Source organism: Agelaius phoeniceus, chromosome 5, assembly GCF_051311805.1.
Source record: "Agelaius phoeniceus isolate bAgePho1 chromosome 5, bAgePho1.hap1, whole genome shotgun sequence".
NCBI classification, from domain to species: Eukaryota; Metazoa; Chordata; class Aves; order Passeriformes; family Icteridae; genus Agelaius; species Agelaius phoeniceus.
In genome coordinates, this window is record NC_135269.1 from 72,890,817 (window position 1) to 72,910,404 (window position 19,588).

The window sequence follows — 19,588 nt, forward strand, 5'->3', positions numbered from 1 at the left end:
CCAAGGACGCGGCCCCGGAGCCGCTTCCCCAGCTGGAATGGTCTGGAAGCAGCAGCAGGAGCTCAAGGCTCCGGCTCTGGGGACAACCCCCCCATCCCACCACCATCCCCGATCCCTCCTTGTCCCCCCCCACCCCAAAATCCCACCTGACCCCGCCTGACCCCAAGGACACTCGGGAGAGCTTGAGTTTTCCAATGTTTTATTTGTGTTTTGAGATTACAGAGTCTTTATTGCTGATCTAATACAATCACTCAGACATTAATATTTAAAACATCCTTCTGAAATGTTACGGTTGCGACGTTTTCGTTTCCTCACTGCTGATGACGAGTTTTGTCTTATTATTATCTCTAAAGTTCAGAACAGAATTAATTTCCTTTATGCGATTTTGCTGGTGTTACCTAAAATCTCATTTTTCCTAAGTCTTGAAAAATGTGTTACATTAAAAAAAAAAAAAAGATGAAAGAAACCAAACCCCATTACACGTTTAATTTAGAGATGATCATAAGATATGATTCCAGGTTGATTAGGAAAAAAGCCAAGCGAGCCAAAAAGCTTTTACAGGAGAAGCAGAACATGGAGAAGAGCTTTAAAAATCGAGGTGGGAAAAGCCAGTTGGGATTTCAGTATTAATATATATATTTTTTTTTTCCCTTCCTATCTACCTCGAAGATAAAGGGGGGTTAAAACTGGGCACGGAGGGATCTGGGGCTGTGCAGAGCAGGCACGGGGTGGGACGCGGCTCTGGGGATGAGAGGGGTTGGGATGAAAGGGGCTTTTCCAAAGGGGCTTTTCCAGGGGGAAGTGGCTGTGCTTGGGTTGGGATGGGATTCCTGTTCTTCCCAAAGCTGCTCTGCCCCAGGGACCCCACAGCTGCATCTCACCTGGGCCAGGAGCAGCTCCCACGCTCCCAGAAAACAGCAGGGGCTGACACAGACCAGGATCCAGCCCGGGGAGAAAGACCTGGGTGGGATGTTTCAAATTGCTCAGGGGATTCTTCCCAAAAAATCTCAGGATCTGGGTAAATGAACGAGCAGAGGTCATTTCAAGTCTGTGCTTAGCAATCAGTCTACTGGAAGTTTCTCAAGGCCTGAAGGTCTCCTCAAGGCCTTCACAAAGCCCTGACGCCTTCCCAAGGGCTCTTCAAGGTTTCCTCAAGCTCTTCTCAAGGTTTTCCTTCCTGATTTTGAGAGATTTCAAAGAGAAACTTGGAATAAGCCGGCACATGGGAACGTTTGCTCTGGAGATGAGCGACTTGTGGCCAACCTGCCTCCAAATCTCCTGAGAGCCGTGGGAAGGACTTGAGGCCGTAATTCCTCCGTTTTCCCTTCCTTGTGCGTGAACGAGCTGCCACAAAAAAGTTCTCCATGATGGCTAAGAGGCCCAGGAGGACAAAACACGGATCTGCAGCTGATGAGAGACTCGGGAACCAAGAGGGAGGACAGAGGCTTCTGTGCTCACGGGGCTGGGCAGTTTCATTTCAGAAGGATCACGTTCTCCACGTGAGGGACAGAAGTGACTCCGCTCAAACACTTGGGAAGTCACCTTGCTAAGGGTCACACTGTCCTGTGCTCAGGTGAGACATCCTGGGATAAAACAGGGAACTCTGGCAAATTTATTCTCCATCAGCTCTGACACGTCGAGGTGACCAAAGGGTTTTAGTGATGCTGAACTCTCCCTTCACACAGAATCCGTGGGGGCCGCTCCGGCGGACGTCTCATACATTCCAAAGGGGAATTCCAGATTTGTACAAATACGACCAGAAAATAAAACTCCGAAGGTTTCCAATGAGGACTGAAATTCAGCTGGAGAAGGACCTGGGTCCTCCCAGCCGGGCGGCCGGCGCGCTCTGCCTGGCGCGGCAGGAGCCGCCGGGCGCGGCAGCAGCATCGGTGGGCGAGGCCCTTCCAGCAGCGCTGGGAACACGACTTTGGTTGATCCAGAGAGGTTGGCACTCGGAACGACAGCAGCAGGAAAACGCCGCGGGGCTGTGCCCAGGGGAGCGGCGCCGGCTCCTCCGCGCGCTCGGGGCTCTCCCCGGGCCAGCGCCAACCCTTGGGCACAGCTCCGGGCAGTGCTAAGGCGAGGTTCCCCGGCTGGGCACGGCCCCGGGCACCTCCAGGGCACACGGAGAGGCTTCTCCAGCCAGATTCCCGAGGTGGCTCCCGGCCGGGCGGCAGCGCCTGGAGCCGAGGAGGATCTCGGCTCTGTTGTCAAAGCGCCGGGGATCCCCCGGCTGCCAGGATCCGGCGCCGCCGGAGAAGCGCTGGAGGAAACCAAAAGCGACTCCCAGGCCGGGTCCCGCCGAGCGGGGGGTGAGCAGGGATAAGGGAATATTCCACAGCTCGATTCCAGCAGCTTCCTCCTCGCCTTCCCCGTCCTCCCAGCCCCGGAAAAGAACGAACCCAAAGAGAAAAATGAAAGGAACGGAAAGAAAATCCAGCGTCTCCCAGTCCCGCGGCAGGACGAACACCAGTGGCAGAGGCCACATGAACAGTATTCTAATTTAATAAATAAATAACCTAAAACACACTGTCGACTATGGCAGCAAGCCCGGCTCTAGCGTGGGAAGCTTGCGCGGTTTCATCCTGTACAGTAGTTGAGAAAGACTCGGGTGCTTGTTGAGGTTCCTCGCGATTCTCCGGGATGCGGCGGCAGGAACTCAATATCTGGGAAAAGGAGGAAGAAAGAGGCTTTGGTGAGTGAGGAAGGGATGAGCAGCTGTCCCAGAACCACCACGGTGGATTTTGGGAGGGGGAGACGCCAAGGACAGAAATGGCTGAGGAAGGGACTGAGGAAGGTCCTTGCTGCCCCCGAGGTGCCCATGGGAAGTTGGAGGGGTCCTGGCTCCCCCTCAGGGCAGGGAATTCCCTGAGACCCTGAGACCCTCAATGGATCCCAACCTCTCCAGGACAAACCTCGCTCCCAACAAGGCTGGGCCATGCCAGGCACCAAAACCAGGGACAAACCTCACTCCCAACAAGGCTGGGCCATGCCAGAAACCAAAACCAGGGACAAACCTTGTTCCCAATAAGGCTGGGCCAGAAACCAAAACCAGGGATAAACCTTGTTCCCAACAAGGCTGGGCCATGCCAGGCACCAAAACCAGGGACAAACCTTGTTCCCAACAAGGCTGGGCCATGCCAGAAACCAAAACCAGGGACAAACCTCACTCCCAACAAGGCTGGGCCATGCCAGACACCAAAACCAGGCACAGAGAACTGAACCAGAGGGAATTCCTCCACAGCCACAGGGAAGCACCAGGATTTTGCAAGGAAAAAAGCTGAGGATCTGGGAAAACCCAGTGATCCCCAAACTGGGAGTCTTCTGGTGCTCTCTGCCTGCCAAGAAAATCCCTTTTCCTGCAGGAAAAGGATCTGGGCTTCACCCTCCCCAGCAGATCCACTTTTGTGCAAAGCCATTTCATTTTCACAATGGAAATTCATGGCAGTGCTGGCTAAAAAAATGTGGAAAGGGAAGCGATCCAGGGCTCCTACTGAAAATTATTATTATTTTGGGGATCTGCCCAGCCCATGCTCAGGAAGGAGCCTTGGAGCTGAGCCTGTGGGAGCAGCCCTGGGGCCAAGGCCGCTCTGTGCCACCTCATCCTCCGTCAAACTTTAAAAATAAAGCTGCCACCGAGCCGGTGGCATCGCGCTGGCATCTGCCACGTCTGGGTGACAGCTGCTGCCACGCACAAAGGGCTCCTGTCCTGCCAAGAGCTCCTGTCAGGGCTCCAAGTGCACCATCCCCTTCCTGCTGCCTGTGCTGGGACTGAGCAGAGAGACCTCGGAATCATCTCAGGGCTTGTGTGGGGTTAAACCCCAGGTGTCCCCCACAGCAGGGCAGGAGCAGAGGCCTGGGAGGGGACAGGGCTGGAGGGCACCGGGAGGGGACAGGGCTGGGAGGGGACAGGGCTGGAGGGCACTGGGAAGGGACAGGGCTGGGAGGGCACCTGTAGTAGTTGGGTTTGAAGGGTCCGTTCTTGTTGAGCCCCAGGTACTTGGCCTGCTCATCCGTCAGCTCCGTCAGGTGCGCGTCGAACGTGGGCAGGTGCAGGCTGGCCACATACTCGTCTGGGGGAGGGCAAAGAGGCCAGGCCTCGTCACAGCAGCCAAGGGAGGCCACAGCGAGGGCCCCGGGCTGAGGCACAACCCACCTGGCACCTCTGGTTGGTGACACCCCGCCCCAAGATCAGGATAAGCCAGCCCTGCCTCAAAACCTCCCAGTTCCCACCAAAAAGCCCGGGGAAGTGCCCAAAGTGTGCTCAGGAGGGGGCTCTGCTGGCAGGGGTGAGGCCCCATCCCTGGCACAGACCCCACAGGACACCCCCTGCACTGGGAGGCACCCCCTGCTCCCCACAGGTGCCACAGGAGAGCAGCAAGAGCCCAGGGCCAGAGGGAAGGAGCTGCTGGAAGCCCCTGAGCTGGGCCCAGGGCCACCTCCCAGCTGTGACAGTGCCCAGCCTGGCCAGGGCCACCTCCCAGCTGTGACAGTGCCCAGCCTGGCCCAGTGACACCTCCCAGCTGTGACAGTGCCCAGCCTGGCCCAGGGCCACCTCCCAGCTGTGACATTGCCCCAGCCTGGCCCAGTGACACCTCCCAGCTGTGACAGTGCCCAGCCTGGCCAGGGCCACCTCCCAGCTGTGACAGTGCCCCAGCCTGGCCCAGTGACACCTCCCAGCTGTGACAGTGCCCAGCTTGGCCCAGTGACACCTCCCAGCTGTGACAGTGCCCAGCCTGGCCAGGGCCACCTCCCAGCTGTGACAGTGCCCAGCCTGGCCCAGGGGCACCTCCCAGCTGTGACAGTGCCCCAGCCTGGCCCAGTGGCACCTCCCAGCCCAACGCCCAGGAGCAGAAGGCAGTGGGAACATTGTTACCCATTTTTTTAGGCAGCAAGTACACGTCCTGCTTGTAGCGGCCCTCGGGAGCGTTGTAGAGCTCTATCAGAGCCAGGGCCTGCAGAGAGGACACCGGGGTCAGGGCTGCTGTCCCTCAGAGCAGGGCCTGCCCCCAGCCCAGCCCAAGCCCCCTCACCTGGGTGGTGGCCGTGATGGACAGGACGAAGGTGGGCACGGTGGAGCAGCTCAGGTTCAGCAGGCGGCCCTGGAAGCAGAATCTGGCTGTTAACAGGGCCCCACACCCAGTCTGTAACCCCACAGGAGGGACAGGAGCCACCGGAGCAATGTGTCCCTGCTGTGTCACCTGCACTGAGCCCCGAGGCGTGGCTGCCCTTAGGAAGTGGGAGATACCCTGGAGTGGGATGAATTAAAGCAGGGGAGCTTTTCTTCACCCCAGGAACTCAGGGGCCCTTGTGGCTCTGCACAAGTCCCTGCCAGGAGGGCACAGCCGGGGGGGTCGGGCTGTGCTCCAGGGAACAGGGACAGGAGCAGAGGGAACGGCCTCAGGCTGGGCCAGGGCAGGTTTGGATTTCAGGGGGAATTTCTCCATGGAAAGGGTGGTCAGGCACTGGCACAGCTGCCCAGGGCAGGGGTGGAGTCCCTGTCCCTGCAGGGATTTAAAGCCCTGTGGATGTGGCAGCTTTGGCAGTGCTGGGAATGGTTGGCCCTGGTGGATTCAGAGGTGTTTTCCAACCTAAAGCATTCTGTGATTCCAGGATTCCCTGGGCCAAGCCCCAGGAAGCACAGGGAGCCTGAGCTGCAGCTGCTCCCTCACCTCTGCCAGCAGCACGATCCTCTTGCCATCGGGCCAGATGACGTGATCCACCTGGGACCTCACCCGCTCCCAGGTGAGCTCAGGTGTGCGCAGGCTGGCCTGGAAAACGGGAAGCACTGTCAGCCCAGAGCACTCTGACCCTAAAAGAGTGGCCCCAAAGCACCATCATCCCAAACACCACTGCCCCAAAACACCATCATCCTAAAGCACTGTCAGCCCAAAACTCCATCACCCCAAAGAGTGTCACCCAAAGCACCATCATCCCAAACACCATTGCCCCAAAACACCATCATCCTAAAGCACTGTCAGCCCAAAACTCCATCACCCCAAAGAGTGTCACCCAAAGCACCATCATCCCAAACACCACTGCCCCAAAACACCATCATCCTAAAGCACTGTCAGCCCAAAACTCCATCACCCCAAAGAGTGTCACCCAAAGCACCATTATCCCAAACACCATTGCCCCAAAGCACCATCACCTCAAAACACATCACCCTAAAGCACTGCCAGCCCAAAGCACTCTGACCCTAAAAGAGTTGCCAAAGCACCATCATCCCAACACCACTGCCCCTAAGAACAATCATTCTAAAACATTGTAACCCCAAAGCATCATCACCCTAAAACACCATCACCCTAAAACACCATCTCCCCAAAATACCACCAGGCCAAACACTGTCAGCCCAAAACTCCATCACCCCAAACAGTGTCACTCTAAGTATAACCACCCCAAATACCATTCCCCCAAAGTACCATCATCCTAAAGCACTGTCAACCCAAACCACCATTACCCCAAAGCATTCTGACCCTAAAAGAGTTGCCCCAAAGCACCATCATCCCAAACACCACTGCCCCAAAGAACGATCATCCTAAAACACTGTAACCCCAAAGCACCATCACCTTAAAACACCATGATCCCAAAGCACCATCACCCAAAACAGTGACAGCTGAAAATGCCACCAGTCTGAAACACCATCACCCCAAACATCATCTTCCCAAAACAGTCACCCCAAACACTGTCAGCCCAAAACTCCATCACCCCAAAACACCATTACCCCAAAGAGTGTCACTCAAAGCACAACCACCCCAAACACCATTGTCCCAAAGCACCATTATCCTAAAGCACTGTTAGCCCAAAACTGGGCACTCTGACCCTAAAAGAACCATCATCCTAAATCACTGTAACCCCAAACACCATCACCCCAAAAGAGTCACCCCAAACACGGTTCAGCCCAAAACATCATTATCCTAAAATATCATTTGAACACTGTCACCCCCAGCCACCGCCCTAAACCACCATCACCCCAAAACATCACTCAAAGCACCACCACCCCAAACACAGCCACCCCAAAGCACTGTAACCCCAAAGCAAACACCATTACCTCAAAGCACCACCACCCCAAAGCACTGTAACCCCAAAGCAAACACCATTACCTCAAAGCACCACCACTGCCAAAGTCCCCTCAAAGCACCATGACTGCAAACCCCACGCCCCTAAAAGCCCAGCAGCCCCAAGCTGTGCCCCCACGGCCCGCAGGCCGTGCTCACCACGTCGATCTCGGTGTTGGAGTGTCCCATGTTGCAGACAATGCAGCTGTTCTTCATCCTGTCCAGATGTTCCCTGGTCACCACGTTCTTGTTCCCTGCCAGCAGCACAGCCCCGCATAAATCCCTGTCCTGCTCCACCTTTGGGGCTTTCCCTCAGGCCCAGGCTGGGCTGGGGCCCTTCTGGGGCGTGGATCCCTTTTGGGGCCCCTTTGGGGTGTGCACCCCCTCTCCCGCCCCGCTGGCCCCGTACCTGTGCAGGTGATGACGATGTCCACCTGTCTGATGACTTCATTGAGCTTCACCAGCCGGAATCCGTCCATGCTGGGAGGGAAAACAGGGACAAAGTGAGCCCAGATCCTGATTTTGACCCCCTGATGAGCCACTGGGAGTTTCTGGGGCCATCCTGGAGGGTCTGGGACATGTGTGAGGAGAAGTGAGAAGGGATTTTGGGGCTTTCCCATGTCCTGTCAAGGCCTTCTCATCTGCAAACCTCAATTCTCGACCCTGATGGGATTTTTAGAGCTGTTCCTCCTGCAGGGAACATCCAGGAGCTGTGGATCTGCTCAGAATCCAGGCTGGGATGGATTTAGAGCATCCTAAAAACCACCCCAAAGCTGTGGGTGCCTCTCACCACCCCAAAATCCTTATTTAGGCACCTGCAGAACCCTCAGAGTGCTGAGCCCTGCCCTCCCCAGCAAGGTGAGCTCAGGGATAACAAGGGCAGCCTGGGTTTTTTTGGGATTTGTTGACAATCCTCCCCAGAGCTCCTTCCTGTGCCTCTCACAAGCTGCAAAATTGTAGTTACTAAAAAAATAAAAGTCATTTTTTTTCTGCTGCATGTCCCCATTTCCTGAGCTTTTCCCCACTGCAAGCTCCTCCTGAGAGGGGCCCTGTGCTGCTGCTGCCTCGGGCAGGGAAGGGAAGGGATTGCTGGAAATTCCCAGCTGAGGATGGATGAAGGTCACAGAGCAGCCCAAAAGTTCATCAGCTCTGCTAATTAGAACTCATTAGTCCCCTCAGCACAACAACCTGGGGAGGAGCAGGCTGAGGGTTTTGGGGGGCTCTGGGTGTTTTTGGGATCCCAGAGCTGGGGATGCACGAGGAGGATCCAAACCCAGAGGGGTTCAGGGGCTCACAGGACCCCAAACACCCCCAGGGTGAGGTGGGGGCACAGCCCTGGGAGAGCCAGGGAGCAGCAGCTCATCCCAAAATCCCTGCAAGCCACACCCCAAACTCCTGGCACCTGTGGGATGGGACAAACTGGAGATGCTTTAGGGCAGATGGGATAAACCAGGAGAAGCTTTAGGGCAGGGCCCTTTCCTGGGATGGGATAAACTGGGGGATGTTTTAGGGCAGGGTCCCTTCTCTGGGATGGGACAGAGTGGGAGATGCTTTAGGGAAGGGCTCCTTTCTGGGATGAGATAAACTGGAAACTGCTTTAGGGCAGGGCCTGTTTCATGGGATGGGATAAACTAGGAAGTGCTTTAGGGCAGATGGGATAAACCAGGAAATGTTTTAGAGCAGGGTGCTTTCCTGGGATGGGATAAAGCAGGAAATGTTTTAGGGCAGATGGGATAAACCAGGAGAAGCTTTAGGGCATTTCTGGGATGGGATAAAGCAGGAGAAGCTCCAGGGCAGGCCCCAGGGCAGAGCTGGGGCTGCAGGGATCCTTTGGGAAGGGATTTCCAGGGCAGGGAGGGTTCCAGCCCTACCAGGCCTGCAGGGCGCAGATGGGGTCGATCTCGGTGACGTAGACGATGGAGCCCATGGCCTTCAGGGCAGCACAGCAGCCCTTCCCCACCTGCAACAGGGACAGGCTCAGGGCACCAACCCCATCCCTGGGGCACCAACCCCATCCCTGGGGCACCAAACCCCACTGCTGGGGCACCAAACCCCACTGCTGGGGCACCAACCCCATTCCTGGGGCAGCAACCCCATTCCTGGGGCAGCAACCCCGCTGCTGGGGCACCAACCCCTGGAGCTGGAGCAAGCTGAGACCCAGGCCTGCCTTAGGGAAGATGGGCACTAAAAGCCCCACTGGTTCTGGTCCCAGGGATTCTTTTCCCCCAAAACATCCCAAGTGATCCCAAGGGAAGTTCCAGAGCCTCCTGCAGCCTTTGCTCCACTCAGGAAGCTTTAGGGGTAATTAATCTCAAAGGGTTAATGAGTTTTAACCTTTGCCCAGCATAGGCAGTGCAGGGAATCCAGGTTAAAATGTTCCCAAAAATGGGATTACAGCAGGAAAAACAGACCCATTCCAGCTGCTTGGACATTAAAAATATTCCAGTAGAGCACCCACTGCAACTGGTGTGAACTGGTCCTGGGAGAAACTGGGAAAAGAGGAATATTCCCATGGGGAGAGAGGGTGGGTGAAGGGATAAATCAAGATTAATCCTCCCTTGACCACACTGGAATGCCCAGAACATCTGCAGAACCTCTGATTTTAGTAAATTCAGATTAAATATAATATTAAAATGACAGAAATATGTGTTGTATCAATATGTGGGCATGCCAATGTCCAGATATTAAAGATACACAGAATATTTAATGTATTTTTTTGTTTTTAACATTTAGCTCTGGCACCTCTTTAATAATAAAGAAATGAAGAAAATTTTCAGTTTTTGGCAAAGTTCTGAGGTTTGGAGGGTCCTGCAGGTGCAGAGCAAAGACCTGAGGGTGGAGGAAGCTGTGCTGAGGATTTACACATGGAATTCCCAGTGGGAAAAGGAGGAAAACTGGGAAAATGGAGCCCCTTACCTCCCCATAGCCACAAACCACCACCTGCTTCCCTCCAAACATCATGTCTGTTGTCCTCTTCAGGCTGAGGAAAAAGGGGAAAAAAACCCAATTAAAGGTCAGAATTCCAGCCCAGCACTAAGAGCTGCTCCAAGGATGGAGCCACAGCTGGACCCTGCATCCCTGAAATTCCAGGGGAAGGGAAAACCCCAAAAGCACCTAAAAATTCCCTTTTCCTTTTGGAAGGGTTGGGGTTCTTTTGTTCTTCCAACAAAAAGGACGGAATTTGGGTTTGGAGCCCTTTTTTTGTTGATTTTTATTCATTTGCCCTTTGTTTTGACACTCCCAAAATATTAAAAATCCTCTCCAAAAATCCTTCAATCTGAATTTTTATGGCCAACCCCAAGTGCCCCCCAAGGAAGAGCCCCAGGAGCAGCAGGGCAGTGGGAACCCCTTGCCAGGATCCCAGAGCTTTTCCCAAATGAAGCTGCCCCTTCCTCTGCTCTCCTCCTGCTCCCTCCCTGAGCGTGTCCTACATTCCAGGCTATTTTTAGCTCTGGAGTAAATAGGTTAGCAGTGCAGGGAAGGTGAAATTCCCTCCCTTTTCCAGGGGAATTCAGCTAAAACCCACAGCAGCTCTGAGGCACCTCTGCTCTCATCTGCCCTGACCCTGTCTGAAACTCCTGCACCAGGCTGAGCCCAAATCCCAATTTACCCCAAGGTGTTTGCATGGAATCCCAGGAGTTTTTGGGTTGGAAGGGACCTTAAATCCCATCCCATCCCATTCCATCCCATCCCATCCCAGGGACACCTCCCACCATCCCAGGCTGCTCCAGCCCCCGTGTCCAGCCTGGCCTTGGGCACTGCCAGGGATGCAGGGGCAGCCCCAGCTGCTCTGGGAATTCTGTTCCCATATTTCACCCCCTCGTTATTCCCATTCCCCGTTCCTTGCACATCCCAAATTCACAGATTGCTCATGGATTGTGCCACAAACGATGTCACAACAAGGACAAAACCTGTCCCAGCCTCACTTGGCTGTGATGGAATTTGGGGCTGCAGGGACACAGACACCCAATTCCATGGAAAGAAAGGGAATAAAGAGCTGGAGAGAAAAAAGGGATAGAGGGACACACATGGGACACAGGCAGATTTTATCCAAAGGGGAGAGGGACAGGACAGGAATTCTGATGTGCACCAGAGGTAAGGAAGGATTTTATTCTCTGACACACGAATTGAGCCAAGATGATCCAAATGGCAGCAGAGCAGGGCCCTGTGGGAATTCCTCCCCATTCCTTGTGGGAATTCCTCCCCATTCCTTGTGGGAACTCCTCCCCATTCTCCCGTTCCCCCATGGGAATTCCTCCCTGCTCCCTGCAGGAATTCCTCCCCGTTCCCCATGGGAATTCCTCCCTGTTTCCTACAGGATTTCCTTCCCATTCCTTGTGGTAATTCCTCCCCATTCCCGTGGGAATCCCTCCCCACTCCCCATGGGAATTCCTCCCTGTTTCCTGCTGGGAATCCCTCTCCATTCCTGCTGGGAATCCCTCCTTATTCCCCGTGGGGATTCCTCCCCATTCCCCATGGGAATCCCTCTCCATTCCTGCTGGGAATCCCTCCCCATTCCCTGTGGGAATCCCTCCCCATTCCCCTGGGATCCCTCCCCATTCCCCTGGGACCCCTCTCACCCATCCAGGATGGACTCCCTGCAGCAGTAGAGGTTGTCAAACTTCTGCTTGGTGACCGAGTCGTTGACGTTCATGGCTGGCACGCAGAGCTTCCCTGCCTTGGAGAGCTGGTACAGCCTGGCACAGGCACAGAGCCAGGGGTTATCCAGGGAATTCACCCCTGCTCTCAGGGGCTTTGGGATGGAAAGGACCCTAAAGATCAGCCTGGCCATGGCAGGGGCCCTGGACACTGTCCCAGTGTCCAGCCTGGCCTGGGGCACTGCCAGGGATGCAGGGGCAGCCCCAGCTGCTCTGGCAATCCCAGCCCAGCCAGGAATTCCTCATTGCCAAGATCCCATCCCTGGCTGCCCTCTGGCACTGGGAGCCATTCCCTGGGTGCTGTCCCTGCAGGCCTTGGCCCCAGTCCCTCTGCAGCTCTCCTGGAGCCCCTTCAGGCCTGCAATGTGCTGGAAGCTCTCCCTGGATCCTTCCCTTCTCCATCATCCCCCTGCTCTCAGCTCTGGGCACAGACTCAACTCCTCATAGCAGGAAAATCACTAAAAATGAATTTAAACACCTCACTGTGGCTCTTCTTCCAAGAGAGTCTGAAAATCCTGTTCCTGCTCCAGCCCTTGGGAACGAGAACCTGCCTTTGGAAATCTCTTCTTCCCACACTGGGATTTCAGATCCTAAAAATATCACCAGTCCTCCTCCTGACCCCACTGGTGCAGAGCTGGAGCCACTTCCCTGTTTCACACATTTCATTCCCTGCTCCAGGAGCTGCCTGAACCTCTGGCCAAGCTCTGATCCAGCTCAGAGCTGCAGCCAAGCCTTTCCCCCTGCAGGAACTCAGCAAACAGTGCTGCTCTCCTCAGCTCCCCATTCCCTGGCACCTGTGATGGGATGAATTCCATGGAAAACCTCCTGTGACACCTCCCAGCCCCCAGAGCTGCTCCCACCCCAGCTCTGCTCCTGCCAGGGACTCAGGGGTTTCACTCACTCATCCCTCATGTTCTCCCTTCCCCAAAAACAGCTCAGTTCCTCTTCCCAAATCTCGCTTCTTCCCACGGATTTAGGGCAGGGCTGTGCTCCTCATCCCTCCTGTTCCATCTCCACACCAGGTGAGAGCCTCTCCTCCCACCCCAGGGGGGGCTCCTGCTCCTCGTGGGAGCCCAGAGCAGCCCCAGGTGTCCTGCTCAGATTGAAGCAGTTTCCATGCAGAGCCCAGCTGCTGGAGGGGGCTCAGGGCTGAGCTCTGTGCCAAACCTGTGCACCCCGGTGACGCTCTCCTCCACGATGCCCTTGATCTTCTTGAACATGTTGGGGTATTTCTTGTAGATCCAGTGGGTGAGATCTCCCCCATCGTCCAGGATCTGGAATGAAAACAGCCACAGAGTCACCTGGGGCTGGCCAGGGAGCCACTGCTGCAAGGAACACACTGGAGAGGAGTGAGGAGAGGGAAACTCTGGCAGGAAAACAACTCAGTCCCAGAAACCTCAGAATTCCAGGGAAAAGAGAGGTCCAAGCTCTTGGCCAGTCTTAGGTGTGTGGAAACACCTGGAATGGCACCCAGGGGAGGTGCTGGGCTCAGAGGGGTCCCCTGGAGAAGAAAAGGTCCAAGAAAAGGAAAAAACCCAAGCGTGGATTTTGCCACATCCTCCTGCCCCCAGGAGGCCCCGGTGGCCTGGGCAAGGTGGGAAGTGTGAGAACCCTGCTGGATTCCAGGGAAAACGGGGAGCAGAGGTCACCCAGGGCAGGAGAAGGGTCCAGGGGCCGCACAGGGTGACAGCAACACGGCCACCATCAGCCTCAGAGTCACCATCATCATCATCACCATCACCACCATCATCATCATCCTTGCATATTCCTCACACTGATGTCAAAGACTTTTCACTGCATCATCATCATCATCATCATCATCATCATCACCATCATCTCACTCTTTGCACATTCCCTACACCAAAGTCAAAGACTTCTCACTGCACCCTCCTCCTCCTCCTCCTCCTCCTCCTCCTCCTGTTTCCATATTCCACACACTGAGATCAAAGACTTCTCACTTCATCATCATCACCATCATCATCATCATCTTCATCCTCTTCTTTGCATGTTCCCTACTCCAACACAAGAAATTCTGTCGGCATCATCATCCTCATCATCCTCATCATCACCCTTCCATATTCCATGCACTGACGTCAAAAACTTTTCCCTGCATCGTTGTCCTCCTCCACCTCCTCCTCTTCCAGGATTTCTCACTTCATCATCATCATCATCATCATCATCATCATCATCATCATCATCATCATCATCAATCATTGTCCCCTGGCCAGAGGCTGCTCGATCCCTTCCCAAGGGACGCTGAGGAGGGTTCAGGGACACCCAATTCCATGAAAAGAATATGGGAATTCTGTGAGAACTGGGAAATCCTCACAGAATATGGGAAAGCTGTCCTGAGGCCAGGAAAGGGCCCTGCCCTGAGGCATCCCCCCGAATTTCCCCATCCCACAGCAGCCAGGAGTTGAAGGAGGTGGCCTGCAGGGATTTGGGGAATTCGGGGTGTCCCAGATCCCCATTCCCCGTTTGCCGCAGCTGGAGCTCGGCAGGGACCCTCCGGAGCCTTCCCAGGGAAAAGGAGCTCTCCCTCTCCTGGCACAGAGGGGACACTGCCCAGCTCTGCTGGTGGCTTGGTGGGGCCACCACGCTGCCCCCCGGGGACACAGAGCTCCTTGGGAACGCCGTGCTCCGTTCCCGCCTTTTCTGGAATTGCCGGAATTTCCACTGGCCAGGGAGCAGCTGCTCCTCCAGAGCTCCTGGGAGCACAGGGTGTCCTCCAGGGAATCCATCCCCGGCTCCGTGTCCCATCTGCAGCCTGGGAAGGGTTCAGAGGAACTGGGAGCTCTCCTGGGCCAGCCAGGGAGGAATTTGGAATCCAGAATCCGGAATTCCCTGGCTCCCAGGACTCTCCCTGTTCAATGTTTAATCCTCTTCCAAGGGAGAATCCAGCCCCTGGCAGGTTCCCCTTTCCTGGGAGAGCAGGGATGCAAAGCCCACAGAGGGGATCCCTGGAGGGGCTGGGAGGCCACCTTGGTGTGGCACCCCAACACCCAACAGCCCATCCCACATCCCTGCAGTATTCCCAGCTTTTTGCTGCTTTGGCCTCGTTCCTGTTCTTCCAAGCAGGTTTGGGTTGGAGTTTTGGGGGAAAACCAATTTATTTGAGATGGAAATTGTTTTTCCTAGAGAAAAGCAGGCGTGGCAGCCCTGGAGCTTTTCTGCAGGTCACCAACTCCCTCCCTCAGCCCTTCCATCCAACATTTTCTCCAGCAGAAAATCCCTGGAGAGGCTCTTCCATGAGGGAAACCTCACAGCTTCCATATTTTCCAGGAAAAAAAAAAAAAATCCCTTTTCTGAACTATTCCTGTCCAGAAGGGGCCTTCCCCTGAAGGTCAGAATCCCCAGAGCCTCCCAGGAAGGATTCCCAGAATGGAATGCTCATAAACTGGCCCCGTGTCCAAGGACCAGGGAGCAATGATGGGAAAACTGAGAGAGGCACAGAATTCCCAGAGCAGCTGGAGCTGCCCCTGGATCCATGGAATGTGAGGGCCAGGCTGGATGGGCTTGGAGCAGCCTGGGACAGTGGGAGGTGTCCCTGTGGAACCCAAACCATTCCATAATTCCATGACTTTAGGATCCTTCTCACATCCTGTTCCTCACCCAGTGTCCCATTTCTTATCTCTTAAACCATTTATAAAAATTTCTTATCTCTAAAACCACAGATCTCTAAAATCCAGCAAAAATCTCTGGGAACAGCTCCAAGATCTTGGTGCTCCCTCCATCATTTCCATGCTCCAGGAGCAGGTCTGAAATCAGTCCCAGAATGAAGAGATCCTGGGAAAGCAAATTCTGCATTTTCTGGGACTCTGACTTGCTCCAAAAGTGACATTTTGGATGGGAAATGATTCCTCAAAGAGCAGAACAAAGCTGCTCTCAGGTCTAGACTCAGTCTGATACCTCGGGGGTGGATTTTTTTGATGTTCCTGGCTCTTTTTAAAGGTGACAGCGACTGGAAGGGACAAAAATCCCACCTCAAACGAGCCAACATTGGTAAAAACCCAACTCAGATCCACGTTTCCACCTTTGATCACTTCCCATATTTAGATCAGGAGCTCCAGGGCTCAAAATCCTTGGGGAACTGTGATGAAAACAGCACATCTGACAGCTGAAAATTATTCTGCTCACCCAATTCCAGGTTCCTGTTTTCCCTGGAAACAAGGGCAGGATAAAAAGGGAGTTGGGTACCTGAGGTTTGTGTGGTTTAAAGTGTGGAAATCACAGAAAAATCTGGGCTTTGTTCCTAAAAATCACCTCAGCCAAAGGTGAGAATTTAAGGGTGAAAAGGGTGAAAAGCTCTTCTCAAAAATACTGATTTGGAGCCATTTTTAGCAGCTTAAACTGCAGCAAGATGCTCTGAAATCAAACAAAACGCCCCAAAAAACAGCATTAATGCAGCTTCTTTTGGAAGCACTGAAACCAAGCCTCGCTTGGTGAGATCCAGGAGATTTTAGCTGCCTTTCCCTCCCTCTCCAGGTGGGATTTTTCCAGGTGGGAGCTCCCCAGGTGTTGCCCAACTCACCATGTTGGGCTGCCAGCCCTCGACGTTGACGCAGCGGTCGATGCACCACCAGAAATCGTCCTCGGATTCGCCCTTCCAGGCAAACACTGGGAACCCTGGCCAGGGAGGAACAGGGGCTTAAGGGCAGGAAAATCCCGTGGGAATCAGCTCCTGGACACTGATTTATTAATTCATGTGTTAATTTAATAGATTCAATTGTTACTCAGCTCCAGCCAGCAAGACCCACGGCGGGTTTGGCTTCTTCTGGGTGTCCCAGAGCTCGGGGTCAAACCTGTGGCTTCAGCCAGGTGAATTCCCTGACTTTATCCAGTAAAATCCTTGGGCTTACTCAGGTAAAACCCCTGGAATTATCCAGGTAAAACCCCTGGATTTATCCAGGTAAAATCCCTGGACTTGCCCAGGTAAAATCCTTGACCTCACTCAGGTAAAATCCCTGGTCTTATCCACATAAATTCTTTGGTCTTATCCAGATAAAATCCTTGGCCTCATCCAGGTATAATCCTTGGCTTTACCCAGGTAAAATGTTTGGTCTCACTCAGGTAAAATCCTTGGTCTTATCCAGGTAAAATCCCTGGAATTATCCAGGTAAAACTCCTGGACTTATCCAGGTAAAATCCCTGGACCTGCCCAGGCAAAATCTCTGGCTTTATCCAGGTAAAACCCTTGGTCTTACCCAGGTAAAATCCCTGGCCTTACCCAGGTAAAATCCCTGGATTTATCCAGATAAAATCCTTGGCATGACCCAGGTAAAAGCCTTGGACTTACTCAGGTAAATCTCCTGACTTTGCCAAGTTAAATCCCTGACTGTATGCAGGTAAAATCCCTGGCCTTACCCAGGCAAAACCCCTGGATTTATCCAAGTAAAATCCTTGGCATTACCCAGGTAAAATCCTTGGAATTGCCCAGGTAAAACCCTAGGATTTATCCAGGTAAAATCCTTGGCATTACCCAGGTAAAACTCTTGGATTTATCCAGGTAAAACCCCTGGATTTATCCAGGTAAAATCCTTGGTATTACCCAGGTAAAATCCTTGGATTTATCCAGGTAAAATCCTTGGCATTACCCAGGTAAAACCCCTGGTCTTATCCAGGTGAAACTATTGGTCTTTTCCATGTAAAATCCCTGGTTTTGCCCAGGTAAAATCCCTGTCATTACCCAGGTAAAATTCCTGGATTTATCCAGGTAAAACCCTTGTATTAGCTGGGTAAAATCTCTGGTCTTATCCAGGTAAAATCCTTGGCCCTATCCAGGTAAAATCCCTTTTTTTATCCAGGTAAAATCCCTTGGCCTTTCCCAGGTAAAACCCTTGGTCTTTTTCCATGTAAAATCCCTGGCCTTACCCAGGTAAAATCCCTGGATTTATCCAGGTAAAACCCTTGATCTTTTTCCATGTAAAATCCCCGGCCATATCCAGGTTAAAACCTGTGGCCTCACCCAGGTAAAATCCTGGTTTTAGGGAAAAGCCCTGGATTTAGCCAGGTAACCCCCACATGCTCAGTTTCTGCTCCATGAATCACATTCCCCCCAAATTCTCTCTTTCACCTGAGTTATGCCCCAAATTACAGAATTTAAACCAAATTTAGCTTCGTTTCTCTGAGCAAAGCCACTTCCAGCTTCAGCTCATAAATGACATTTTTACCAACGATTTTACCTGGGAAAGATCAAAGATTTTACCTGGGTAAGTCCAGGGGTTTTACCTGGATAAGTCTAGAAAAAACCCCAAAACATTCCAAGAGTTCCAGAGCTTTGGAAAGGAGGGATTTTGTGCTGTAGGTTTATTCTAAACTGAAGAGAATGCAGGGGAAAAACCCTCCAAAGGGTGATAAATGAGTTAAAAACAACAGGGCAGCAAAAATTCCCCAGAAAATGCAGCAGGAATTCCCTATAAAATGCAGGAGGGATTCCTTATAAAATGCAGGAATTCTCTATAAAATCCAGGAGAAATTCCCTATAAAATCCAGGAATTCTTTATAAAATGTAGAAGGAATTGCTTATAATATCCAGGATGAATTCCTTATAAAATGAAGCAGGAATTCCCCATAGAATACAGGATTTCCCTATAAAATACAGGAGAAATTCCCTATAAAATGCAGGAGGAATTCTCTGTAAAATTCAGGAGGAATTCCCTATAAAATTCAGGAGGAATTCCCTATAAATCCCCGTAGAAATTGCCTATAAATTCCAAGAGAAATTCCCCATAAAATGCAGGAGGAATTCCCTATAAACTCCAGAAGAAATTCCCTATAAAGTCCAGGAGGAAATCCCTATAAGTCCCAGGAAAAATTCCCTATAAATCCCAGGAGGAATTCCCTATAAAACCCAGGAGAAATTCCCTATAAATCCCAGCAGAAATTCCCTATAAAACCCAGGAGGTATTCCCTATAAAACCCAGGAATTCCCTATAAAATCCAGGAGGAATTCCCTATTAGATGAAGAAGCAATTCCCTATAAAATGCAAGAATTTTCTACAAAATGAAGGAGGAATTCCCTACAAAACCCAGGAGGAATTCCCCATAAAATCCAGGAGAAATTCCCTATAAAATCCATGAGGAATTCCCTATAAGATGAAGAAGGAATTCCTTACAAAATCCAGGAGTAATTCCCTATAAAATGCAGAAGGAATTTCCTATAAAATGCAGGAGGAATTCCCTATAACACCCAGCAGAAATTCCCTATAAATCCCAGAAGAAATTCCCTATAAAATCCAGAAGAAATTCCCCATAAATCCCAGTAGAAATTCCCTATAAAACCCAGTAGAAATTCCCCATAAATCCCAGGAGGAATTCCCTATAAATCCCAGTAAGAATTCCCTATAAATCCCAGGAGGAATTCCCTATAAAACCCAGGAGGAATTCCCCATAAAATGTAGGAGGAATTTCCTATAAATGCAGGAGGAATTCCCTATAAAACCCAGTAGAAATTCCCTATAAAATCCAGGAGAAATTCCTTATAAAACCCAGGAGGGATTCCTTATAAAACCCAGTAGAAATTCCCTATAAATGCAGGAGGAATTCCTTGTCAATGCAGGAGGAATTCCCTGTCAATGCAGTAGAAATTCCCTTTAAGTTCAAGAGGAATTTCCTATAAATCCCAGGAATTATTCCCTATAAAACCCAGGAGAGATTCCTTATAAAACCCAGGAGGAATTCTCTATAAAACCCAGTAGAAATTCCCGATAAATCCCAGGAGGTATTCCCTATGAATCCCAGGAGGAATTCCCTATAAAACCCAGGAGGAATTCCCCATAAAATGTAGGAGGAATTTCCTATAAATGCAGGAGGAATTCCCTATAAAACCCAGTAGAAATTCCCTATAAAATCCAGGAGAAATTCCTTATAAAA

At 52.3% G+C, this 19,588-nt stretch overlaps 1 protein-coding gene across 2 annotated transcripts in view; it reads right to left on the reverse strand.

Annotated features, from left to right (window-relative positions):
• Nucleotides 1-182: 182 nt before the first annotated feature.
• Nucleotides 183-19,588, reverse strand: part of AHCYL2 (adenosylhomocysteinase like 2) — a 67,168-nt gene continuing 47,762 nt past the window's right edge. The window contains exons 6-17 of one of the 2 annotated variants that reach the window (XM_054630932.2): nucleotides 16,248-16,342; nucleotides 12,884-12,990; nucleotides 11,639-11,755; nucleotides 9,975-10,038; nucleotides 8,930-9,018; nucleotides 7,468-7,538; nucleotides 7,218-7,312; nucleotides 5,673-5,771; nucleotides 5,034-5,102; nucleotides 4,877-4,955; nucleotides 3,953-4,073; nucleotides 183-2,666 (exon numbers count right to left, since the gene is read on the reverse strand). In XM_054630932.2, the coding sequence (XP_054486907.1) occupies nucleotides 2,660-2,666; nucleotides 3,953-4,073; nucleotides 4,877-4,955; nucleotides 5,034-5,102; nucleotides 5,673-5,771; nucleotides 7,218-7,312; nucleotides 7,468-7,538; nucleotides 8,930-9,018; nucleotides 9,975-10,038; nucleotides 11,639-11,755; nucleotides 12,884-12,990; nucleotides 16,248-16,342 (1,013 nt within the window). In that variant the 3' untranslated portion in view covers nucleotides 183-2,659. Of the gene's footprint in view, nucleotides 2,667-3,952; nucleotides 4,074-4,249; nucleotides 4,790-4,829; nucleotides 4,956-5,033; nucleotides 5,103-5,672; nucleotides 5,772-7,217; nucleotides 7,313-7,467; nucleotides 7,539-8,929; nucleotides 9,019-9,974; nucleotides 10,039-11,638; nucleotides 11,756-12,883; nucleotides 12,991-16,247; nucleotides 16,343-19,588 lie in introns of those variants that run through there. The other variant, XM_077179320.1, reaches the window with a different exon arrangement.